At 61.6% G+C, this 25131-nt stretch overlaps 1 protein-coding gene across 1 annotated transcript in view; it reads left to right on the forward strand.

Annotated features, from left to right (window-relative positions):
* Positions 1-21394, forward strand: part of PACS1 (phosphofurin acidic cluster sorting protein 1) — a 102717-nt gene extending 81323 nt beyond the window's left edge. The window contains exons 11-24 of the mRNA XM_065407273.1: positions 470-550; positions 935-1050; positions 3860-3998; positions 4744-4848; positions 6095-6201; positions 10345-10499; positions 10994-11104; positions 11736-11838; positions 12413-12455; positions 13862-13904; positions 14901-15036; positions 16744-16970; positions 20707-20826; positions 21282-21394. Coding sequence (XP_065263345.1) covers positions 470-550; positions 935-1050; positions 3860-3998; positions 4744-4848; positions 6095-6201; positions 10345-10499; positions 10994-11104; positions 11736-11838; positions 12413-12455; positions 13862-13904; positions 14901-15036; positions 16744-16970; positions 20707-20826; positions 21282-21394 — 1599 coding nt within the window. The remainder of the gene's footprint in view (positions 1-469; positions 551-934; positions 1051-3859; positions 3999-4743; positions 4849-6094; positions 6202-10344; positions 10500-10993; positions 11105-11735; positions 11839-12412; positions 12456-13861; positions 13905-14900; positions 15037-16743; positions 16971-20706; positions 20827-21281) is intronic.
* Positions 21395-25131: the final 3737 nt, after the last annotated feature.

Consider the following 25131-nt stretch of genomic DNA (forward strand, 5'->3'; position numbering starts at 1 on the left):
ACACTAGTGTTTGTAAAAGGCCATGCTGCTACTTATCAGCATTGATTATCTGTATTCACCAACACACAGTACCCTCACTCGTGGCCCAGCACCCCAGTGCGCTAGGTGCTGTACGAACACTGAGAGCCGCCAGTCCAGTGTCAGCCAGGAGCCGGCCGGTGGACACAGGCAGATGGGCAGTGAAGCCCAAGGAGGCTGTGAGGCGTTCCTGCTCAGCACAGTGGTAGTGCTGCCAGGAGATGCCCGGAGTGGGCCTGGCCCTTCATACCCTGCCCAAAGAGCTTCACCGTCTCGACGGAGCACTCAGCCAAGGGGGCAGGACTCCAGGGGATGAGCTGGGAAGCACTGTTGGGATCCCGGCTGGGCCAGTGGCTCTGAGCAGCAGCCCCTGGGGTGGCTGAGGGGGGGCGAGCGCAGCTGCCCCAGACCTGTAACTCCCCAATCCTTCTGCCCTTGGCTGTTTTTTCAGATGGACGCAGCCGTCGGGGACAAGTTGAAACCTTCGCGGAGTAAAAACCTGGATGACAGCCTCAGCGAAATAGACACCTTGGTAACATGCCCCAGCCGCGCTGGCCCACTCTCCCCTCGGTGCTCTGCCTGGCTTAGGAGCTGGAGCCAGGGGGACGTGGCACGTACAGGCCTCTCCCTTTTGGGGGTGCTCACATGCCCAAGGTAACACCCTGCGCTGGTGCCTGCTTGCCCCTCGAGGCAGCATGGCCTAGTGTGTAGAGTGCTGCAAAGCTGAGCTCAGGATGGGGACACAGCCCCTCTGACAGTGGAGCCCAACTTGTCTCAAGTTGGCACCTACAGTCAGTGGCTGCTTGGAACGACATAGTCAGTGGCTTTTGGCTGCGAATTGTCGCCCATTAGGGCCCCAGCTGTTGATCGCCAGAATGAGCTCTGGAGCCTCCTCGTTCCCTCCCCGTGTCCGTAGGAAGCGAGCGAGCAGGACACGTTCGGAGACTCCAGCACCATGTTAATCATCCCCGAAAAAGTCAAGACACCCATGAAGAGCAGCAAGGGGGAGCTTCAGAGCATGGCATCACCCAGGTAAGCTGCCTGCTTTGAAACCAGGGTTGGGAGACATGGGTGGCACAGGGCAGCAGGTGACTGCCTCTAGGGGGCACTGGTTCTAGGCCAGCCCAGGGCAGGGGGCTTGGCTAGCTCAGGGGGCAGAGAATAGGACATTTCCCTTTCCCCTTTAGAGAGTTGGCTCCTAGCCAGGCTGATAGCTACCAACCACTGCTCCCCTTCCATGACCTGTCTTGATGTAGCTCTTAATAGACAGGTTCCACCTCCTTGTCCGTTCCCAGGCGGGCCCCTTTCCCCAGCACTCTGCAGGGTTGGGGTTCAGATCCTGCTCGTCACCCAGGGAGGAGGCTCCTTGAGCTCACAGCTGGTGGAACTCGATTTCTCTTATAGAACTAGTTTATTGAATTCTCCCTGAGCACAGGCTCTCTGTGGGCTTTACTCGAACTGTCACTCCAGCCCCAGAACCCCGGGGGCGCCTATCCCTTGCTTGTCACAGGTCACTGATGTCGCACACTGGCAGGCTGGGGGACGAGATCACCAGGATCAGTGGGGTTTGCCCCCCAGAGGCAACCCCTGCCTTGTGCTCTCCAATGAGTTGGCCCTGAACTGGAGAGGTTTACAGTAAACTGCTGGTTACAGCCCTGCTGAGATTCCCTGCCAGAACAACCTGGTGTGTTGCACCTGAACTTCCTGAGACCCTCCCAGAGAGAAAGGGGATGTTGCAGGAGTCAGGAGGCCTGGGTTGCATCTCTGGCTCTGCCCTTGGAATGTGTGGTTCTCACTATGTCGCCTCAGTTTCCCCATATCAGGTGTTGGGCGCTCAGAGGACTGTGTGGCATTTTGCATCCAGTTCCCAGCATTAGGCATCTTCCCCTGGCCAGTTTTCTGGTCTGGTCTGTTATTGCCCGTTCCATCCCAGGCCAGGGAGGGTGGTGATGCCTCGAGGCTCTGAGCCCCCAGCACTGGATGGTCTGTGGGCAATCTCATCGTAGCTGGATTTGAACCTTTGACTGCGTGGTGTGAGGCCCCCATCCCCTGTGGGTACTAGGCCTCTCCCGCTGTGAAGGCAGTGGGGCCGTGCTGGAGCTGCACTGAGTGAAGGATTGGATCCACATACCTAGTGTGTTCAAAGGCCTTTCTGTTCCCAGTGGAAACCTGCCCCATCTGCCTCCTGCTTTGCCAAAAGTGCATCTTCAGTGTGTGACGCAGGCTCACCATGCCGGCCCCGCTCCCAGATGCTATGGGGGGGGGGGGAAGCGCTTAGCCATCGATATCCCGCCCCCCAGTCTCCCTGATAGTGCTGAAGCTGCTGCTTGCACTCTGACGCTGAGCAGCGCCTTCTTGGAGCAAAGCACCAGGCTGCTTTGTCCTGGAGTTAACGCCTTTGCTTAATTGCTGTCAGGTGGCAGCAGAGGGGGCTGTGTCCTCGGGCTCCTGGGAGCGCTGCTGCCAGGCTTACAAGCAAAAAGCTCTGGTTTCCTGCCTGCCAGCACTGCGAGCCCCCGGCTCTCGCACCTCCAGCAGGGGAGAGTCTGAACTTCTGGGGGCGGGGAGGGCATGAGCTGGATAACATTCCACCTCTCCTCCCCCCGAGCTGGGCTGGCTCTCGGGCACTAACGAGCTCTAGATCAGCTGGCTGGGCTGGCCCCTGGTGGGGAGCTCAGACTGTACGATCAGAACGAGCCCTTCTGGCCTTTACACGTCTGAATCTAGGAGCAAGGACTAAAACTGTATTCTAGTCCGTGAAGGAAGAGCTGGGCCTCCAGTACCCAAGCTGGGCTGTGCAGTAAGGTGGGGCCATCTGAGCCAAGGTCACGTTTCAGGGGAGTGGCACACTCTCTAATGGGGGAACTGGCAAATATCCCTTAGCAATGCAGTGGCAGGGTCTAATGGTTAGAGCAGGGGACTGGGGATATGGACTCCCAGGTTCTGTCCCAGCTCTGGGAGGGGAGTGGGGTCTACTGGGTCAGAGCGGGGGGGCTGGGAGCCAGGACTCCTGGGTTCTATCCCCAGCTTTGTGGGGGGGAGTGTAAGCTGGTGTGCATGCCAACCTCATCCCACAGGGGCCTGGGCTGGAGAGCATGCCCGTTTTGCCCTACTGAGGGAGGGGGGTGTGGGCAGGAGCGTGGAGTTTTGTCCTCTGAACTGGCCATGTTCTGGGTCCCCCGCCCCCCATGTTGCTTTGTCTTGGTTTGTAAGCTCATATGTCCAAGGCCTGCACAGCATGGTTCTCACCCCTTCAGGGTCTCGGTGCTCCAGGAGAGATGCCAAACCTGTCCGCCATTGGCGGGCTCTGCATTCCTGTGCTGATCGAGCCCCAGCACCTAGCACAGCCCCCTCTGCTGCTCTGGGATTGCTGGAGGAATCTGGATCGTGGCAGAGAGCCCTCTGAACCCTTGGCAAAGGGTGGGCACCTTCCTGGCTAGGAGCCCGCCTTGGATCTGCTGGTAGAGGAGGGGGGACAGCCCGCCCCTGGGGTTCCCTCTCAGCCTGTGCTGGCTACAGACTGTACGTGGGCTCGCCCTGTGTCTGACCAGCCCACCCAGTCCTGGTTGTACCCAGCAGTGTTGCTCAGCTCCCACTCTTGACAATGTGCCAGGAAACCCGTCACCTGGCCATGCCATTCTGTTCCCTTGCCAGCGGACAAGCGTTGTCCTGGTGCAAACGCTCACAGGAGCCCCAGGGCGTGGCTCAGACCTGAGCCGGGCCTGTGTGTGTATCTGCAATGAGACACCCTGGTGCGTGGGGGAAGGACCCTGCTCTCCCAGCTGGATGCTGTGCCATGCCAAGGAACCAGGCCAACAGCACTGTCCTTTGTCTGCTGCAGCAAAATGGAAGGTGCCGCGCACACGCCCCGGCAGAAGAGAAGCACCCCGCTGAAGGAGAGACAGCTCTCCAAGCCCCTGAGCGAACGGACCAACAGCTCGGACAGCGAGAGGTCCCCGGACCTGGGCCATAGCACACAGGTGATGTGAATGCAACCCCAGGCACTGCTCCATGGAGGGGTGATCCCAGCCTGCGCCACCTACAGCTGGGAGCTCATCACAGATCTAGTCAAACACGGTCGGTTGCCTGGGAGTCCTGTACGGAGAGCCAGGAGCTGCAATGAGCGACATCAATGGGGAGCTTCTCTCTAACTGTATTGAAGCAATGGCATTGGGGGTGCAGTGCTGCGGGGGGTGGAGGGGATGCTCAGTACGGGGTGCTCTCCCTTCGGTCAGTGCTGGTTCCAGTGCAGCACTAGGGGGCGCAGTGCTGCAGGGGTGTGTGCTCAGTAGGGGGCACTCTCCCTTGGGTCAGTCCTGGCTCCAGTGCCCCAGCGCAGCACTAGGGGACGCTTTGTGCTGTAGCTTTCCATCTTCCAGATGATCTGTACCGTTGTGTCCTGCCAGCACAGATCCCAGGCACTGTGTATAACAGAGCTGGCTCCCATGTCTTGGCCACATTCTAGTTCAGCTAATGGATCTCCCTCCCTGAACTCCCCCTGCAGGAGTCGCCTTCCCTCCTCTCCCTGCCAACGCAGCTGTGCTGGGGGGCGGCAGGGGCCTCGTGGCAGGTGGCTGGATATGCAGAGCTGAGGGAAAGGCAGAGGGCCGGGCTCCTGGTAACAGCAGCTCACCAGGGGAACCTCCAGGGTTCTGGCCCAGCCCAGTGTGTGTCACCTGTGCCCTGCCAAGGCTTAGCCCTCCCCTCACCCTCCCTCCCCAACAGATTCCTCGCAAGATTGTCTATGACCAGCTGAATCAGATCCTGGTGTCGGACACGGCCCTGCCCGAGAACATCATCCTGGTGAATGCGGCCGATTGGCAAGGCCAGGTAGGGAGGCCGGCCCTGGGACGGGACCCTGCAGGTGCTGCTGGGCAGGGGTGGCAGTGACCCATGGAGATGAGGCCCCTCTCTTTCCCTGTCTTCCATTGACGTGCCTCAGCCCTGAGCGAGGGGATGGGGCCTATCTCCCTCCCTGCCAGTCTCTGGGCTCTGCTGCCATCACAGTGCCTGCCTTGTCCAATGCAAACTGAGTGACAGCTCGGGTCACCCGGGCCCTCGGAGCCCTGCTGCCCTGGGAGTGGAACTGGCTGCTCCACAGAGGGGCCGTCGCCTGGAGCCAGCCTCTGTGGGGAGCCGGTGCCGGCAGGGGAGCCTGTTAGGTGGTCCTCCGGTCTGTGCGAGCAATGGGAGTGCAGGGCATTGCCTGGGCTGAGCTGGGGCAGGGGCTGAATGGGAAATGCCAGGGGGAGGGGCTGGGTTGGCTGCCCCACAGGTGACCATTAATGCTGCTGCTGTGACTGGGTGGCAGAGTTTGAATCCCATCTGAGCATCCCCCTTGACTTGGCATGGAGTCTCCCCGAGCTGTGGCTATAGGTGGGCTGGAAGCTCTGGCGCGGATGCTGATCTTTCCCAGTCCAGACCAGGGCAAGCGTGTGATCCAACGGCTCTGGGTCTCTGCGTGTCCCTCGCCAGCCCTCCTCACTGCAATACCAAGCACCTCTCAAGGCCCAGTCCTCCTGCCCTGCACAGGCGCCCCCAGAGTACACAGCACCCTCTGAATTGCAGCTGACAGGCCCACTCCTGTTTGCACACTCTGTGGAGAGACCTTGACTCCTCTCCCCTGCCCTCGAGCGGGTCCCTCACCGGCAGCTGCTGCGTGGGCATTGTAGGCAGCATGCCTCTGCAAGCCATGAAGGGGAGTCTCCAGCACTGTCGTTGTGACCCTTGACTTGCCTTGATCTCACACCTGAGATTGCCAAGCCCCGAGCAAACCAGCCTCTGCTGCCTCACAGCTGCCACTTCCCACTCACTAGGCAGCCACAGCACTCCCGGCCCTTGGCAGTCTGGAATGAACTCACACCCCATGGCCATTGCTGCCTGTGCCCCCACAGCCTGCCGGCCCTCGGCAGGAACAGCCAGCTGGCGCGGGGAGGTGCACGCTTACCCACCTCTCCCCAGGGACTCTGGTTGCTAAGCACAGAGGAGGAGTATTGCGTGGCAGGCGTTGTAACCGATCCCTTTGCTCCCATACGCACGGGCATGCTGTGCTCACCTTTCCTCCTCTCCTTGCCAGTATGTGGCCGAGCTGCTTCGGGACCAGAAGAAGCCAGTCGTGTGCACATGCTCCACCGTGGAAGTACAGGCCGTCCTGTCCGCTGTCCTCACGAGGATCCAGAGATAGTGAGTAAAGGACGGTGGCCCTCCAGTCCCAGCACTGGGGGCAGATGGTTCCCATCGATATGGGTATGGTAGAGTTGCTCTATTAGCTAACCCTGCCGTGGGTTATGAGTCAGCTCTTGCAAGCTAAGCAGGGTGGGGCCAGGTCAGTGCTTGGAATGGGAGGCCTCTAGGCAAAACCAAAGTGTGGCATGAGTGATGTTGGAGGTTCATTAGAGGGCACTCTCCCCTCGGAGTTGATACCAAACCAATGCCCCAGTGTGGTGCTAGGGGGCGCTGTGCTGCAGGGAGTGGGGCAGGAGCTCAATTGGGGGTGCTCTTCCCTCACAGTCAATGCAGGCCCCAGCATGGCACTAGGACAGGGGTCGGCAACGTTTGGCACGCCCTGGCGGGCCGGGCCAGTTTATTTACCTGCTGACGCGGCAGGTTCGGCCGATCGCGGCCCCTACTGGCCGCGGTTCGCTGTCCCGGGCCAATGGGGGCGGCGGGAAGCGGTGCGGGCGAGGGATGTGCTGGCTGCGGCTTCCCGCCACCCCCATTGGCCCGGGACGGCGAACCGCGGCCAGTGGGGGCCGCGATTGGCCGAACCTGCCGTGTCAGCAGGTAAATAAACTGGCCCGGCCCGCCAGGGTGCTTACCCTGGCGAGCCGCGTGCCGAACGTTGCCGACCCCTGCATTAGCAGGTGCTGTGCTGCAGGGAGTTGGGTGGGGGCCTGAGTAAGGGGTGCTCTCCTCCAGGCTACTCCTGGTGCCAGTGACTGAGCAGTAGTTGGGAGTGTGGTAAAGTAGGAGGAAGGGCTGTTGATCCAGTAGGGGGAGCTCTTCGTTCGGATCCAGGACTGAACCACTAACCCAGGGTGATGCTAGTCCTGTGCCACTTGAGATGCTGTTTTCAGATGGGAAATAAGATCCTGGCCATTTGTGTTCATTCAAGGGCTCCTGACGGTATCATGTTCCTGCCCATTATCTCCCAGGGTCCTGCCCAGAGTCCGGCATGGTAATTATATTCCACCCATTTAAAACATCCCTGACTGCTGTGTTCCACACCAGAGCTGGTTGCATCTCAGCCCTCAGCAAGGGATCCCTCTATAAACAGCCCCTTGCCCCACCCAAGAGGCATTTCATTGCTGGGCAAACATTCCCTGTATAACTCCCTCCCTGCATCTCTCTCCAGAACTGGCTGCATTTCCTTGCTAGATGAACTATCTCTATATAATAGCTGCTGTGTTCCACCCCAGAGGAGGCTGCATTCCAGTAGTGGATGATTCATGCGGTGGTGTATAGCACAGCAGGGGCCTGCAGGGTGAAGGCTGCCACAGATGTGTAAGATACTTAGTTCATAGTGCAGGAACGTGAGGGCTGGAGTCTTTCCATGGTTCTCTTGCCTATGACTCTGAATATTGTGGTATTTGAGGGACAAACCCCAGCCTGCTTCATGCACAAGTGGAGCCGCCTAGGCCTTGCCTACAGTCTGCAATCTCCACTGCTCCCCAGCCGGCTCTGCTCCTAACCCAGGTCATGCCTTGCCAGCAGCTCCGCCGCGGGGCTGCTTCCCTGCAGCTAGAGGGGCTCTGCAGACGCTGCCAGCGGTGTAGGTACGCAGGCCTTTCAGTGACCGCCGCAGCCGTGACTCAGCAGCAGCTGGCTGGGGATGCAGCCGGGCTATTTTTACCCACTCTTTCTGCCCGTCTCCACACTTTAAAATGCTGTCTGTTCCCTGGGGTTGTTTTCAGGTGAGCCGATTGTAATGCAGGCGGCTAACTGTTCCATAGAGCCATCTCTCCTTCCGCCTGCACGGCAGAGAGACAGGAGCTTGAGGGTTATTTAAGATGTAGAAAGGTATGAAAGATTTCCCTGAAAAAAACAAGCCAAAATGTGCCTGTTAGAAAGTCAGGTCCCATCGGCCTTGTCTCTCTCCAGGAGACTCTATGGGCAACTGGAGAGCTAGTAAAAGAATTACCAGTCCAGGTACCAAAAAAGGGGCAGGCTGAGTCAGACGGGCAGGACGTAGTAACACCTGCAACTTGGGCTTGTCCACACTTCCTGGGGGATCGACGCGTGGCGATCGATGCATCAGCGGTCGATTTTAGTATGTCTTGACCGCAGATTGCTCTCCTGTCGACTCCTGTACTCCACCTGAACGAGAAGCGCAAGGGGAGTCGACGGGAGAGCGTCTCCCATCAACATCGCATAGTGTGGACCCTGCGGGAAGTAGATCTAAGTACATTGACTTCAGCTACATTATTCACGTAGCTGAAGTTGCATAACTTAGATCGATCTCCCCCCGTAGAGTAGACAAGGCCTTAGATGCTCTACAGACAGCTGGGAGAAATGTTCTTTCCTAACAATTCCACCCCCTTCCGTCACCAAAGGGGAGTGAGCTCCCAATCCACCTCTCCAGCGCGCCCATGGAGACCTCCGGGAACGCTCCGACTTCACTTTCTTCTGAAGTACATAATTGAAAGTTTGTTTCTCCCGCCTGTCTTTGTGCATCAGATCCTGCATGGACAGGTGCCGAAAGCAAACCTGGATGGTTAGATCAGAAAAATGCAAGAAAGGCTGGAAGCCCATTGCTTGCCTCTGCAGATCACCCACACCCTGTCAGCCTGCAGCCCTCCCCCCCAGGGGTCTATCTGAAGGGGAAACCTGGGCCCACGCTCCTTTCCCCAGGAGAGGACAGCCTGTGTGAGCGTGAACATCCCTGCCCTCTTTGCATTTGGACATAGGACTAGAAGGGGCCCCCTGGGCCATCAAGTCCTGTTCCTGCTATCGCAGGCTGTCACAGAATCCACTGCACCCCCTGGGGTCACAGCTTCCAGCAAAATCACTCCCCTGCTCTCATGCCTGTGGTCCAGGCCTTGAATCTGGTGGCCCCCACGAAGGGGGATTTGAGTACTGATGGCGTGGAGGCTGGCAATGCCTGAAGCCACTTACACTCCTGAAGGAAGAGGTCTAACATTGTTCTGCTTAGCAGAGGAGGGGAGAGGCAGAGGCCTAAGCAAAGGGGAGAGGAGACGCTGTCAGCTCAGGCAGGTGAGATGGGGAGGAACTGCAGAGGAGAAGGCTCTTGCACCAGCAGTTGCATGCTGGTGAAAAGGGGAGCAGAGGGGCTAGTGAAATACAGGGAGGGGGTCTAGGATGGCATAGCTGGGAGGGCCCATGACACTGCACTGTAGCGCTGATCTCTTCCCTCGCCTAGGGACAGGCTTTCCCCAAGCCATTGGTAGCTCCTTTCTTTGGCCCTATTAACTGCCTAAAGGAAGTTGGTGGTTCTCTGGTGCCCTCTAGTGGTGGCCCTTCTGTGGCACGTTTAACTGCAGCTGCCCTAGATCAGCAGCTAGAGGCGCAGCGCTGGGCTGGGCTGTAGGGCGCCAGGCCCGTGGACGTGCTGGGCATTAGCAATGCTGGAGGGGTCCTTGGTCCTGAGCACATGCGCTGGGCCTGTCAGGGGGCTGAGCCATTGGGAGCTGCTCCCAGAGCCACCTCCACAGCTCGGTGGGGGCACGCTGGGTCCCAGGGCTGAGAGAGGCTGGAGCAGCGTCAGGACCCCCAGGATGCTCCATGTGGCAGAGAGCAGCAATGCCAGGCGCTGCGCGGACTCTGCTGGCTCCTCCCTCAGAGGGGCCCTTCCTCAGTGCGGGCGGCAGCCGCTCTGTCTAGCTGGCAGGTTGCTGACGTCACTGCTCCACGGGCTGCTGCCCTGCTCAGGGCAAAGCTTTTCATCTGCGAGTCCCGCTGGAGCACTCTGCTGGGATTTACTGCCTGCTCCCTGGCATGGTAATTACGGCTGGGCACGGCAGTGCCGGAGATAGCAGCCGCTCATCAACTCGGTGCATTGCAGCCTGGAAGGAACAGCAGCCCTCCCTGCCTGTACTGCCTACCACAGTGTATGGGGAGGGGCACCCATTGTCTTCCTCGCTGGCCAAGGGACTCCTGTATGAATGGCCCCTGTGTCCTACCCCAGAGCTGGCTGCATCTCAGCACAGGGTGAGGGATCCCTGTATAAACGGCCCCGGTGCCCCAGGCCAGAGTTGGTCAGGTCTCAGCGCCAGGCGAGGGCTCGCTGCCTAGCGTGTTTAAGCATCGTATCCTGCAGGCAGAGGGGTGCAATAAGCACACACATTCCTATTGTCCTTTCTTTTCCAGCTGCAACTGCAACTCCTCCGTGCCACGGCCCGTGAAGGTGGTGGCTGTGGGGGGGCAGAGTTACCTCAGTGCCATCCTCCGTTTCTTTGTGAAGCAGCTGGCGAACAAGACCCCAGACTGGCTTAGCTACATGCGGTTCCTCATCGTCCCGCTGGGTAGGTGCCTCTGTCCAGACCCCGCCCAGCTGGCGCGAGTCCTACTTGACCCCCCCTGCAGCCAGAGTGAGGCTGTCGGTGCAGGCCTTGTTCTAGCCTCTCCCTGTTAGTGTGGCTAAGCCGCAGGTGCGGGGTCCGACGCTGACACCCAGGGGTGCACAGAGGGGGGGCTGAGCAAAGCACATCTGGGTCTGTAGCGGGTGCCCGCTGGGTGGTGGCCGCCTCCTGCTGTAGCAGGTGCCTGCTGGGAAAGGCCTCTGCATTGCTATGGAACTGGGTAAAGGCCCGTCAGGATGGGTGGGAGTCTCGGGTATGGCATCCACAGGACAGCTAGATCATCGCTCCTGTAACAGCATCCCTGGGGCTGTAGGGGGCGCTGCCCATGCCTCTCGGAAGCACCTGGCTGAAGGACTCCTCCTGCGGGCGCTGTAGTGCACAGCAAAGAACCCCCACAGAGGGCGCTAGAACAACACCCCCCTTTCTCTCCTCCGCAGGCTCCCACCCCGTAGCCAAGTACCTGGGCTCGGTGGACAGCAGGTACAGCTGCACGTTCCTGGACTCCGCCTGGAGGGAGCTGTTCGGCAGGGCCGAGCCCCCTGGGACAGGTGAGGGGCCGTGCAGCACCAAGCACTGTGTCCATGGCCCCCGTGCTGTTGGACAGGGAGGGCTGTGGGTCGCTGTTCCCCAGGGGCTAGTGAGGGAGCAGCTAGAGCTGGTCACGGTCTGTGGGGTAGGGGTGGGCCCGGCTGTTGGGATGTGGCTTGGGCTCCCCTATGGCAATGGCTGTTCTGTCTGTACAGAGCAGGCCTGGCCAATTCCTTCCTGAGCCCTGGTTTATTCCCTGGGGCCTGCCCCCAGCACCAGGGGTCATCGAAGGGGTCACAGCTCCAGCCCGGTGTGCAGTGAGGGGGGGTCTCCGGTGGGGCCAGGGGGAGCTTTGGGTGAGAATGTGTCCTGCCCCCTTCCTACTGCAGCATAAGCTCTGGCCCTCCAGCCTTGCTGCCTGGCCACCTGCTTCTCCCTCAGCCGCCCCTGCCTGGGGCAGAATCCTCTCTGACCCACACACCCCCTTCCCCTCTGCAACGAGAGCACCCTCTCCTCTGCCGCCACTCAGCCAGCGGGGGCGCCCTGGCTCTGCTGTGCGGCTCACCCCTGCTGCGGGCTCAGGGACAAGGAGGCAGGGAGCGGGCTCTGTGGGGATTGATGGTCACACCCCTCTCTCCCCTCTGCCCCCAGAGCCGTTCGATGTGGTGGGCCGCATCGTGCAGTATGTGGGCGGAGCCAGCACGACCCACCAGCTGCCTGTGGCCGAGGCCATGCTGACATGCAAGCATAAGTTGTAAGTGTCGCCCGGGCGACTCTCCTGCGGCAGGGGGCTGGTCGCACGTTACAGGCACCCAAAAGACCCTTTCAGTTGGGATAGCAAAGCTGTTAAAGATCACTGCCAAGGCGGCTGGGATCGGGTCTCCTGGGTTCTGGTCCCTGTTCTGGGAGTGAGAAGGGGATTGAGGACTGGTGGTTAGAGCAGGCAGCTGGGAACCAGGACTCCTGGGTTCTGGTCCTGGCTCGGCCACTACTCAGTGTGTGACCTCGGACACATCACTTCCCCTCTCCGTGCCTTGTCTTGTTTCCACCTCTCTCAAAGCTGCCCCGAATCTGGGTGTGTTTCTGGAGCGCCAGTTCCCTTTGTGTCCCAGCCCCTCTGGCATGGGGACGGGAACTTACCCGCCTCATCAGGTGGGAGCCGTACCGTGGTCACTGTCAGTAACGTGGTGGGGAGGGGGTATCGTTCAGCCCGGCGAGCTTCGGATGCCCCTCATGCATGCAGGGTGAGGCATTCCCTGCCTGATGGGCCCCGGCTCACCGCCCACCCCCCAGCAGACCCTAACACTCGTCTCCTCCTCTCTCCGCAGCCCGGACGAAGACTCCTATCAGAAGTTCATTCCTTTCATTGGGGTAAGGCTGCCCCATGGGCGACTAGCTCTCCCTGGGGCCCCTCCAGTGGGGGCCCAGGAACACCGCTGTGCCGCTGGGGTGGGGCAAGGCCCATTGTGACCCTCCAGTTTGAGTCCTGCCTCACCCAGGGTAGGGCTCCCTGCCTCCAGCCCATCAGTGTTGGTGCTAAAGCAGACTGGAATTAACCCCCCTGCCCTGGCCCTGGGTCAGTTCTTCTGGGGGTTAATCCCACTCCCTGGTAAGCAGGTAACTCTCGGTACTTCTGCTGTCGTGGGATCCACGCGGGCAAAACCGCTCCAGAGCCAGGCTCTCCGGGGTGTGCCAGCCCCATCGCGTCTCCGACACCCAGAGGGCCTGGATCACGCTGCTCAGCCCCAGACTCACTGCAGTGGCTGCGAGCGGTGTGAGCTCTGCTGGCCACCAGGGGGCGCCATCCGCCCACTGAGCAGGGAATGCAGTGACTTTTGCAGGAGAGCCCCTTCTCCCCATAGAGCGCTGGGACTGCTGCTCCGAGCTCACTGGACCCTGAGGCAGGCCAGCTAAAACCGAGGGCCTCCGCCCAGGCCCCAGGCTGCCCAGAGGAGAGACGTGCCAGGGTTGGGCCTCTTCCAGGGGCATGGGCCTGCGAGGGTTAAACCTTGGGAATAATCAACAGTGATCAGAGCCTCTCTGCTGTGTCCTTCCCCACAGAGGTCTGCTTGGAGGACTGGAGTTAGTGTTTCCAGCCCTTCGCTGCTGCCTAGTGGATAGAGAACTGGCCTGGGAGTGAGGAATCCTGAGTTCTATTCCCAGGTCTGCCACTGGCCTGCTGGGTGCCTTGGGCGAGTCACTTCCCTGCTCTGTGCCTCAGTTTCCCCATCTGTAAAATGGGATAATGCTTCTGCTGTAGCCTGACTGGCTCTGCATAGAGTGTCCTGGGGCAATGGCTGGGTGATGCTCTCTGATCGAAGGAACAAAGGGGGAGGGCAGCCCCCATTGCCTGGAGGGGCTCGCTGTTGTCCGGATACTTTCAGCGCACTGGAGTGACAGGGCGGCTCCTTGCCCTGCCATTGTAAACACTCCAACGCAATGTCCCAGAGGGTGAGGCTGCCATTGCTTTGGGCACTGGGATGCCAGCCAGGGTTAATGGCCGGGAGAGGGCATCCCCCACTCGCTGTCACCCCAGGGGTGCATGGTGCTTAGCCTGTGGGCAGCCCAGATGCAAAGATCTTGGGGGGTCCCGGAGCTGGTGGAGCGCGAGTGGGATGTAAGCTCTTCTCCCATGGTGCAGGAAGGGTTAACGACAACCTTGGCCCTGCGGCTCTGGGTCTCCAAGAGGAGCAGGCTCAAATGGCTCCTCCTGGACGGGCTGGCGGTATTGATTTCCAGCGCGGCCTGAATTACTGATCTCTGTCTCCCCATTGCAGGTGGTTAAAGTGGGCCTCATCGAAGATTCCCCTGCAGCCACAGGTACGTCCCCTGCCAGGCCGACCCCCAGCTGGGTCCAGGCCGGCTGGGACTGGTGCCATGTCGGGAGTCCGGGGGCAGAGTTCCCACCTCCCCGAGCTGCTCTTAGGCTCTGTGCTGAGCTGGGCAGGCCCAGGGCTCCCTCCGCAGTCAGCAGGGCCAGGAACATGGTTGGTTAAAGGCAGGGTGAGGCCCCGTCTGGCTGAGAGACCCTCCCCTCCATCCTCCCCCTTCTCACCCTCCGCCCACAGCCCAACCTCAGCTCAAGGGACCCGCTTCCAGCTGGGCTTTTACTGCCCCCTGCTGCCACTGGAGTGGGGGGTTGTCCAAGCAACGGGATCTGCCCCTGGGATTCCCCCTCCCCCAGCTCCAGGCTGCTGCTCGGCTTGTTCCCCTCTCGCTCCGGCTGGACAGGGAGTGATGGCCGGATCCCTGCAGGGAGGCTGGGGGCTGAATCCGTTTGGGCTGGGGGCAGGGGGATGATGCAATGCAAGAGTTGAGGCGTTGAAGGGGAGTCACTAGGGCTGTGGAACCTGCCCAGGGAGGTGACAGCGCCCCGTGGCTCAGGACGCCCCTTAGCCTGCTACCCCCAGAGCGCCCCCGTCCCCAGGTCCTCCTCTGGGCAGGGCCTGGGAGCTCTCTCACCACAGGAGTGACTGGGTGGCTGGCGGCAGCAGCGAGCTCATCTCCCGCCAGCCCAGCAGAGTGGGTAGGGGCCTGGCTGACACACCTGCAACAGGGCCTGGGCCTGCTCCGACTGGGGCACGGCTGGAGACGAGAACTTGGGGAAGAGGAATGCACCAGCATCGCGGACTTGGTGCCTGCCACGGAGCCCCTGTGGGGAGGCCAGGGAGCCCCTGTGGGGAGACAGGGGAGGGAGCCCCTGTGGTGAAGCCAAGGTGCCCTGTGGGGAACCAGGAGGTCTGGGGGAGAAATTAGTCTGAGTGGCACGGCCCGGAACCTGCCTCACCCCAGATTCCCCCTCTGCTCTCTCGGCAGGAGATGGAGACGATGCGCCCGTGGTCAGCCTGACGGTTCCCTCCACGTCCCCCCCCTCTTCCTCCGGCCTGGTGAAGGACGTCTGTGCCACCCCCCCATCCTCGCCGTCCATGAGCAGTGGGCTCGCTGTCGTGGGGTGAGGCAGCCTTGGCCACCTGCCCCATAGTCATTAATGAGGAACCCCATGCCCCGGCCGGCAGATTGGCACCATCCGTGTGTGTGCAGGGCCTAGCACGCTGAGGCAGGGCTGCGACTGGGCATCCCGCAGGGCTCCGGCCGCCCGCCCCCCCCCCCCCCCCCCCGCGGGGGGGGGGGGGGGGGGGGCGGCGAGCCCCGGCGGGGGCTCCGCTCTCCCGCCGGGGGGAGGGCGGCCGGAGCCCCGGGGCGAGGGTGGTGAGCCCCGGTGGGGGCTCCGCTCTCCCCCCGGCGGCCGGGGGCAGGGCGCGGGGGGGGAGGGCGGCCGGAGCCCTCGGAGGAGGGCGGCGAGCCCCGGCGGGGGCTCGGCTCTCCCCCCCCCCCCCCCCCCCCCGGCGGCCAGAGCGCCGGGGGCAGGGCGGCGAGCCCCGGCGGGGGCAGGGCGGCGAGCCCCGGCGGGGGCTCGGCTCTCCCCCCGGCGGCCAGAGCGCAGGGGGCAGGGCGGCGAGAGGGCGGCGAGCCCCGGCTGGGGCTCGGCTCTCCCCCCGGCGGCCAGAGCGCAGGGGGCAGGGCGGCGAGAGGGCGGCGAGCCCCGGCTGGGGCTCGGCTCTCCCCCCGGCGGCCAGAGCGCAGGGGGCAGGGCGGCGAGAGGGCGGCGAGCCCCGGCTGGGGCTCGGCTCTCCCCCCGGCGGCCAGAGCGCAGGGCGGCGAGCCCCAGCAGGGGCTCGCCGCTCTCCCCCCGGCAGCCGGGGAGAGGGCAGGGAGAGGGCGGGGGGAGAGGGCGGGGAGCCCGGCTGTGGCCCCGGTGGCCCGAGCGCCGCGCCGCCCCCCTCCAGGTGCCGCCCCAAGCACCAGCTTGGTTGCCTGGTGCCTGGAGCCGGCCCTGCGCAGGGCAGATAATTTCTGCCATGTTCCAGCTGGGGAGAATGAGGCCTGGGTGGGGGAAGGGACGAGCTTAGCCACACAGGGAGTCAGCAGCAGCTGGGGGAACCCTGGCATCCAGGTGCCCGGTTGTATGCGAGGCCATCACGGTAGAATGGGTCTGTGGGCACGTGCTCAATAATAGCCTCTGCCATCGTGGGGTCGGGGCTGTCCAGCTCTTGGAGCTCCTGGTGCTGGCAGGTCCCTTCCCTATGAGTGCCCTTGAGTGGCTGGTGCCCCCGTGCCCCCACCCATGCAGGGTGAGGCAGTCCTCTTGAGTCCTACATCTGGGGCTCACTCTGAGCTAGTGCTTAAAGCAAGAACACGGGAAGTCAGGACTCCTGGGTTCTGTCCCTGGCTCTGGGAGGGGCATGGGGTCTAGTGGGTTAGAGGAGGGGGACCTAGGCTCTGTACCTAATTCTGGGTCAAGTCACGCTACCTCTGTGCTTCCTGTGCCCTCGGCAAAGCAGGCTGGCGTTCAGTCGCCTCCTGAAGGTATCAGAGTTAGTTACCATTTGCAGGGGGCATTGGGATCCCCCAGGAGCCGTCAGCCCAGGAGTCTGGCACTGAATTTGCTCTGCTGGGCCCCCAGTATCCTGGCACTGGGAGCCAGAACTCCTGGGTTCTCTTCCAGCTCTGCCACTGACTTGTTATAGGTCTTTGGGCAGGGCCCTCCCAACCATGCCTCAGTTTCCCCATCTCTGTGATGTGGATGGTACTGTCCTGCCCCTTGGGGGTGAACCCCTGCTCTGCCCAGCTGCTGCTGATGCTTCCCCACTGTCCTCAGGTCCCCCAGCAGCCCCTACGGAGACGTCATTGGCCTGCAGGTGGACTACTGGCTCGCCCATCCCACGGAACGCCGGAAGGAGGGCGAGAAGCGAGATGCCAGCTCCAAGAACACCCTCAAGAGTGTCTTCCGCTCGGTGCAGGTGTCGCGGCTGCCCAGCGGCGGGGAGAGCCAGCCCTCGGGGACCATGGCCATGACAGTCGTCACCAAAGAGAAGAACAAGAAAGGTTGGTGTGCGGGGGTTGGACGGCCGTCAGGCTGGTAGCACTGGCCCCCTGTGAGGGGGTGGGGAATGGAAGCTGGGGCCTTTTCCCTCTAGGGGTGCTGCCTCCGATCTGGCCCCAGGGCAGTAATGACCTCAAGTCCCCTGATCACAGTGTCCCCATGGAACATTGTCCATGTGTCGTCTCCGGAATTGGCACTAACTGGCCCATTCCTTGGACATGCTAGGGGCAGCAAACTGGCTAGGCCCTGTGTGTGGGCCCCAGAGAAGTCCTGCTAGCTAAGGGGGAAGCCCATTCTGTACCTCCTCTGAGCTAGGGGCTCCGCCAGCCCCTCTTCTCCCCACAAAAAGTGCCAAGGGCTGCAAGCGGCAAGGCTGTGTCCTCAGGACGCTCTCACGCTGCCCTCTGCAGGCTGCCCGGGGCTAAGCATGCAAGGTGCTGCTGTTTGCAACCCAGCTCTGCCTTCCCTCTTCAGGAGGCAGCGGCAAATGCGCCCCTCTCTCCCCACTCCCCGTCATTGGCGGCTCTGCTACTGCCACGTCTTTCCCAGCCCCCTTGTTCACCCCATACTCTGGAGGAGCTGACTGAGCGGGGGTGTCACTGGGAGGCTGTCAGTCTAAACAGGCCCCTGCTCCTTCGCACTGGGCTCTGGATTCTGCCTTTCTCACTGCGGCCGACAGCGAGAAATGGAACATGCGCGCAGTCTAGTCCATGGCAAGAACGTGGGCTGAGGCGGTTCGGAGGAGACTCACTTACAGCTACGAGTACTTCCGTGGGTGGGGAGGAGCTTTCGGACAGTGCGGTCATAGACACTAAGGCCAGACGCGCCCATTAGATCATCTGGTCTGACCTCCTGGATGGCCCGGGCCAGAGAACGTCACCCCACTCCCAGGGGTGACCTCCTGCACTGAGCCCAGGCGCGTGGGTTTGACAAAAGCATTTGCCCGAAAGGCAGCCAGGCTGGATTTGGAGACACCCCCTGATGGTTAATCCTCCACACTAGGAATGTTGATGCCTCATTTCCAGTGTGAATGGGTCTGGCTTCAGCTCTCATCCCTTGGTTCTTGTTCCACCTTCTCTGCTACATTAAAGAGCCCGATAGTGCCTGGGGTTTTCTTCCTGGGAATGTCCTTACAGTCCCGCGAAGTATGGAGCTAGAGGAATTCTGAAGACACGGTGGGTAGACTGAGTGACCAGCGGAAAAGTATTGGAGGCGACTGGAGCTCAGCAGCCACTAGCTACTTCTGGCAGGCAGATTCGGTCTGCAGGGCACATCGGGCGAGTTCAGCGGGCGATGCCTGTGTGCGGGCACTGCAAGGGGAGCTGGTGGCAGAAGAGCAGGAAGCAGCTCTTGGCTGGATGATGCGTCTCCTGGGTGGATCCGAGGAGCTGTTCGTCCGCAGGGACCAGCAGAGGATGGTACCGAACGGGCTGCCGTGGCTTCAAGGCGCCAGGAATGGAGATGCCCCGTAGGAAGGAGGTGGTACTCAGAGCCAGGACTGAGTCGCCTCTTGACCATGATGATAAGCTAAAGCTCTCTAATGGCGCAGACACAGGCCAAGGGCTGGGAGCGAGGCCCGACACGTTCCGCCTGGAACCGAGGGGCCAGTGTTTAACAGGGAGGGAGATTCGCCCTTGGAAGAACTGCCCCAGGGATGGGGGTGGGGAGGTTCTCCAGCACGTGGCATCTCCCAATCCAGACAGGAAGTCTCTCTGTAAAAGCTCCGCTCCTGCCCGACGCTGAGGCAGGGCTCCCTGGGCCAGGCGAGGCAGGGATCAGGCTGGAGGTTCACAATGCCCTTCTGGCCTCAAGCTCGCTGAAGGTGCAGCTCTGGGTTGCAGTTTTCCCACTGCGCAGACAGGTGGGCGGCTGCTGCCTGTCAGTCGAGAGGGAAGGCGTTAGCCCCAGGCTGGCTGGGAAGGCCGTGGCATGGGGGCCCTGCCTGAGTGATGGGGCGGCTTGGCCTGGTGGCTCAGGCCACGCCCTTGGCCCTTGACAGCTCTAGTACAATTTAATCCATCTTTGCCATTCATTGGTGTTGGCAGAAGGGCTCCCTTCCCCCATCCGGGGCTGGGGAAGGGCCGAATGAACCCCAGGGCTCCCTGATGTGGGGGCAGCTCCAGCAGTGCAGGGTTTACAATCCAGGCCAGAGACTGTTCCCGCCCCAGGCAGAACCCGTCTGTCCTCAATCCCAGGCTCGGCCGGGGACATGGGGCACTCTGTCTGGGAAATGGGCCTCAGCTCTGTGGAGCTGGAGAGGGGAGCGGGAGGGTTGGCCTACTGGGCTGTGTTGGGCCCCCAGCCTGCTGAACTAACCACTATAGGGCCTTGAAATGCCCCTTCCACCTTGGCCAGAGGAGGGGGAGCCTGGGAGCCAGGACTCCTGGGTTCTTTCCCCATGTCATCACTGACTCACAGTGGGGCCATGGCTATGGGGTGGTGGTGTGCAGCTATGTGTCTCCATAGGCGCCGACTCCGTGGGTGCTCTGGGGCTGGAGCACCCATGGGGAAAAATTGGTGGGTGCTCTGCACCCACCAACAGCTCCCCGCCCCCCTGCCCCAGCTCACCTCCGCCTCCTCTCCTGAGCACGCTGCGTCCCCGCTTCTCTTCCCAGCGCTTGCTGCCGCGAAACAGCTGTTTCGCAGCAACAAGCTGTGGGAGGGAGTGGGGAGGAGCGGGAATGCGCTCAGGGGAGGAGGCGGGGCCAGGGCGGGGATTTGGGGAAGGGGTCCAATAAGGGCAGGGAGGGGGCGGAGTTGGGGCAGGGACTTTGGGGAAGGGGTTAGAATGGGGGCGGGGCAGGGGTTGAGTCGGGGCAGCAAGCACCCACCGGCGCCAGGAGAAGTTGGCACCTGTGTATGTCTCTGAGGCTTTCCCAGCATCTCTGCATGGGGCCCTGAGCTCAGTCCTGCTCTGGCTCCCAGGGCAAGTTCTGCTCCCCCACAGCCCTCCTGGCAGCTCTGGGCTGGGAGAGTGTCTCCCTGGCCAAACCTAGCCCAGGAAAGTGGCCTACCCCTTGCTGCTGCTGCTGCTGCTGCAGTGCGGGGCCCTGCCCCGAGTCTGGAGCTTGGCAGGAAGGAGTCAGGTGAGGCCCCTTCAGCCAACTCCAGCTTCCACCCCCTCTCTGGAGCTGCCCTCTGGCCCTGGGGTGTCCAGCCCCCCCTGCTACCAGCTGTTGTCCTCTGAGCTGTGAGCCAGAGTCGAGCCAGGTTTGAGTCACTGCCCTAAGAAACACATTGGGGTGCAGTAGATGGGGCCCCGGATGCCTGGGTCTGGCTCTGCCACTCACGGCATGACCTTGGGCGCATCACTACCCCCTGTGCCTCAACCCCCCCCCACACACACACACACATACACGCGATGGGGCGCAGACTCTGTAAGTGCTTTGAGAACTATATATGACCCACTAGCACCCACGTGGGCTCCTGACTGACCCCTCAGAGACTCTGGGGCGCTGAGCACAGGGCCCCAAGGTACGTCTAACAGCCAGTGCTCGAATTGCACCCAGCTGGGGGCGTTCTCTCTCTGCCATTCCCAGCCTGTGGCTCCCGGTTCCTCCATCCCTCCACAGCAGGACTTAGGGCGAGGCTGGGCACTGAGTGCAGGGTCCATGTGTCACCACCAGCCTCTGGGATGCCACATCCTGCCTCTTGCCCAGCTGCCCTCCCCTCAGCACTGCTGTCTAAAGGCTTGTGCTGACCGCCCGCTAATCCGGGCTCCCCTGCCTCTCGTTCCAGTCCCCACCATCTTTCTGAGTAAGAAACCCAAAGAAAAGGAAGTGGATTCCAAGAGCCAGGTGATTGAGGGCATCAGCCGGCTAATCTGCTCTGCCAAGCAGCAGCAAACCATGATGAAAGGTAAGGCCTGCCTCTGCAGTGCAGCTACCTCTGGGGCAAGGCAGCTGGTTATACAGGGGTCCCTCGTCTCTCACTGAGATGCAGCCACCTCTGGGTGGGAGCACAGGGATATTTATAGAAGGATGCTGAAATGCAACCAGCTCTGAGGCGAGGCAGCTGTTGATCCAGAGGTCTCTTGTCCAGCGTGGAAATGCTGCCACTTCTGGGGTGGGGCAGCGCTTTAACAACCACCCCGCAATACCAGTGTTGGGGAGGCAGGTGGGAATTATCCAGTCTGTTCGTTCAGTTGCAGGGCTGGGACAGTGTCACTTGCCATCCAGTGGGGCCAGCATAGGCGGGCTAGGGGCACAGGAGCCTCAGAGCTATAGCTCAGCAGGGGCTAGCTGCCCCAGGCCACCCCCTGCACCCCGAGCCAGCTGCTAGGCCCTGCTCTAACCTCCCCCGTTCCTTTGCAGTGTCCATCGATGGGGTGGAGTGGAGCGACATCAAGTTTTTCCAGCTGGCCGCGCAGTGGCCCACGCACGTCAAGCACTTCCCCGTCGGACTCTTTGGCTCGAAGCCAGCGTGATCGCGCCCGCCCTGCTGCCGGGCAGCGCCCACCTGCCAGGCCGAACCCTCAGCCAGCGTGAAGCCTCTTCGGCTACATCCCACTCTCCTTACGTAACTGTGTTGGTATGTTCTGCACTGGGAGGGCTGGAGGAGGGAGCACTCCAGTGCCAACCTGTCATCCCCCCCATCACCAGCTTTGTCTCCAGCTGCCACCGACCGCTTCCTCATGCGTGTGCGTGTGTGTCTGTGTCTGTGTCTGGGCGGGCGCGTACACCGCACTGGATCCCCGTGCCCAGCAGGGAGGGACCCCAGCCGGCCCGAGACACGCTCCCACCTCCAGCCCGAAGCAGCCGTGGCTCACTGAACCGCCAAGCCAGGGAGTGCTTAGTGTGTGAGAAGGCTCTTGCCTGGCACAGCTGGCCAGCGGCTCCGCCGTCGCCTGTGGCCTACACACCCCTAACCCCCTCCTGTAGCCCTTCTCCAAAAGCACAAGCAGCCAGGCCACAGGCTGGGTCCCCACTGCCATCTGCCCTGGCATAGCATGTGGGCACAGGGGCCCTTCCAGCACAGCCTGCCCCCTCCTGTAGGCAGTGGGCACTCGCTGATGCCCAGGGCCACTGCACTCCAGGCAACGTGTTCGCAAGCGGAGGAGCGCCCTGGTGTGTGATGCTGCAGCTGTTCTAGCCACTGGTGGCTTTGTGTCTAGCTGGAAGATGAGCCCATGAGGGGAGCCCCCTGCTGGTGAAGCCAGAGATGGGGGCAGTGGGGTTTGGAGGTGGGGGAGGGGTGTCTGCCTTGCCTGGTCTGCGACAGGGGCGTGCTCCGACCTCCAGCTGTGTGTAACCATCCCCTGGGCACTCGTGTTTGTCTCTATCCTAAATGTTTGCCAAGACCTAGTTGCTTAAATTTATCCCTGCCCCACTGCATCAGTGCCCCCCCCCCTCCCTGTGTCTGTCACCTTTGCCACATCACGCTGCCTCGCCAGGCACCACAGGACAGCAAACCCATGTGCCAGAGCAACCAGCTCTCAGTCGCTGCAGGCTTGGCTTTCCCACTGCCCCTCCCCCCATCCCACGCTCAGCTCTGCCCTGCCCCATGCTGCCAGCGGCTGCTTAGAAAGCTGCCATGCTTCAGCTGGTGTCTCTTTCCCCAAAGCCAGGAACCCGAATGTCGTCTGCTCCAAACAGGGGCCCACTCCGAGCCCAGAGTAGGATGGTTCAATAGGGATCAGGTCACTGGGGTTGGCCCAGTGTATTACAGCTCTAAGCATGGCAGGCGGAGATCCTGTGTGTAGTGGGGGCAGGGGTATATTCCACGGATGGGCTTTTAAGAGTGAAGCAGCAGGCGGCTGGGTCCCAGTCCCAGTCCTGAGCCCCTCACAGCACTGAATCCCCGCCCCTGTTCTTTAGCACCCAGGTGTGGCAGGAGCTAGGAAGCAGCATTTGGCCATCCCACGCCAGTTTCACTCCTGGCTGCACTTCATCCCTCCCGCTCCATCTCGAGCCAGCACCTTCATTACGAACCCCCCTTAAACCAAGCCCCATATTTGGGCTGCTTCTCCCTCCCCCCCCCCCCCCCCCACCTGTTGTCTTTCTGACCCCCCGGCCCCAAGCAGGCAGCAGCCGAAGCGGTTGGATTTTCCCATGCAGGCTCACTGTGAGCTCCGCTCTTTCCTCCCCACGCATCTGGCGGGGAGCTGCAGTCCATGTAAGTGTGGTCTGGTGGGTCCAGGAATGTGTCCAATAATTCCCATTGGTCACTGCTGAGTCCTGGGCCCTGTGGATCCTGCCTGGGCCATGAGCAGGATGCCCCGGATCCCAGCTCTGAAAGAGCCACAATTATCAGGAGGGGGCAGTAAAGTGCCTCCCTGAGCCTTGTTCTGATGGGCCTGGAGTGCTACTGCCTCAGCCAATAGGCATCCACACTCTCGGGGTGTGGGGGGGTCTTAAAGAGCAGGTGGGAGCCGCAGTCCAGCCCTCTGGCATCCCGGCCACCCTGCTTCCCCCAGCACCCAGCCCTGATCGCTTAGTGCAGCAGGCAGGAGAGAGCATGAGACTCCAGACGCTTTCCCCCACCCACCTGGTAGCAATAAAGCCAGCTGCGTCACCAGCAGCCTGGCAGAGCCCCCTGCCCTGCTCACACACACACAAACACCACGCTTCATGCTGCCTCCATTTATTTCCCATTGTCCTCTGTGCCGGCCTGGCTGGGTGGGGAGGAAGGTCACTGGGCTGTGACAGGTGGCACCCACAGGCCTGCCCGGCTTCCCCAGGAAGATGTTTATTTGCTGGCTGAGTCAGTAGCCGCTTTGCTACCCCTGCAGTCACAGGGAGGCTGCAGGATGGTCCCTGTGTCTGAGTCCCGGCCACTGGCTGCTCCAAGGGGAGCTACGAGCGATAGAGCCGGGTAGCGAGTGTCTGTAACAGCGCTTGCCTGCACTGTGGGCCACTCACCTGGGCTTGGCAATTCCTTTGAGGGTTGCTCAGGTGGCCTGGGCGAGCTCCGAACAACTGGTGCTTGGGGGGCCAGAAGTCCCGAGCCGAATCGCCAGCGCAGACCGGTGCCCCACTGCGAGCCCCTGCAGGCCAGCTGTTCCCTGTTGACCGAGTGTGTCCCATCCATCTTCTGGTCTCACTCGCTGCAGCCTGGCCCCCCGGTTGCAGTTTCTCCCAAGCACAAGGAGCTGCAGCCAGCGCTGGCCCCACAGAGGGGTCTCATGTTTGCTCGGCGTTCTCTGCCTTTTGCATTCCAACGTGGCCTGTTCAGTCCTGGTTCTCTCCAGGGCTCCCTGTCCCTCTGTGCTCCGAGCCTTGCAGCTGCATCTGGCATCAGGCAGGGGGAGGTCAGTGGGCTGGGCGCAGGGTGTCTCCCAGGCCTGCGCACGAGGCTAGGGCTCTGAGGCACTCCAGAGCCCCCAGGAGATCTCAGCAAAGCTCTGGTGTCCCCTCAGGCTGGGGGTAGAGGGACCCAAGGCCCACATGATCCCAACACACATTTCCACAGCCAGAGTCATCAGAACATTCTAGGCCACCCCAATCTCCATGAGAGCCGGTGGGGTACCCATCTCGGTCTGTGCCCCCACAAATCACTCCAGAAACTCCCTGCACTCCCCCAGCTGCGTTGGGCCCCAGGGAGCTCTGGCTCCAGGTTGGAGCCACACGAACACCCAGCGGGACTCTGGTCCAGTACATAGGGGCCGGAAGGGGCCTGGGCTGGCCCTCAGGGCCTATGTGGGCTGGGAATCTCGATCTGTCCCCCCCGGGGCACTGTGTATATAGCCCCCTGGTGTGTATAAGTGCGTGCCTCTCCCATTTGGTTTGCGCACTCCGTCCACGTTGGGATCATTGTCCGGGGTTGGGGAGAGACCCCTGTTGTATTTGACACATTTTATTGGGGGAATTGCTGTCCCCCCTTTTTTTGGAGTTTTTTCATTAAATAAACTGTGGTTATTTCTTAGAAGTCATTTCTTTATTTAATCAGTTCGTGTCTGTTCACCCTGAACGGGGCTCCCCAGTCCACAGGGAGTCAGAGCTGGGAGCCAGGACTCCCAGGTTCTATTGCAGCCCGAGCCCTGTGAGCCTGAGTCCGCTAACACGGGCCAGGTACAGGTGTTTCATTGTGGTGTAGACATACCCTGTGTGACATGGAACATTGTCTCGACACTGCTCACAAGAGACTCCCACCGCTTTCCCTGCTGGGACAGGCCAGGAGGAAGCTGGAATTGCAGGGTTGCTCGGACTCGTGCAGAATGAAGAA

Source organism: Emys orbicularis, chromosome 7 (genome assembly GCF_028017835.1).
Source record: "Emys orbicularis isolate rEmyOrb1 chromosome 7, rEmyOrb1.hap1, whole genome shotgun sequence".
In the NCBI taxonomy this organism is placed as follows: domain Eukaryota; kingdom Metazoa; phylum Chordata; order Testudines; family Emydidae; genus Emys; species Emys orbicularis.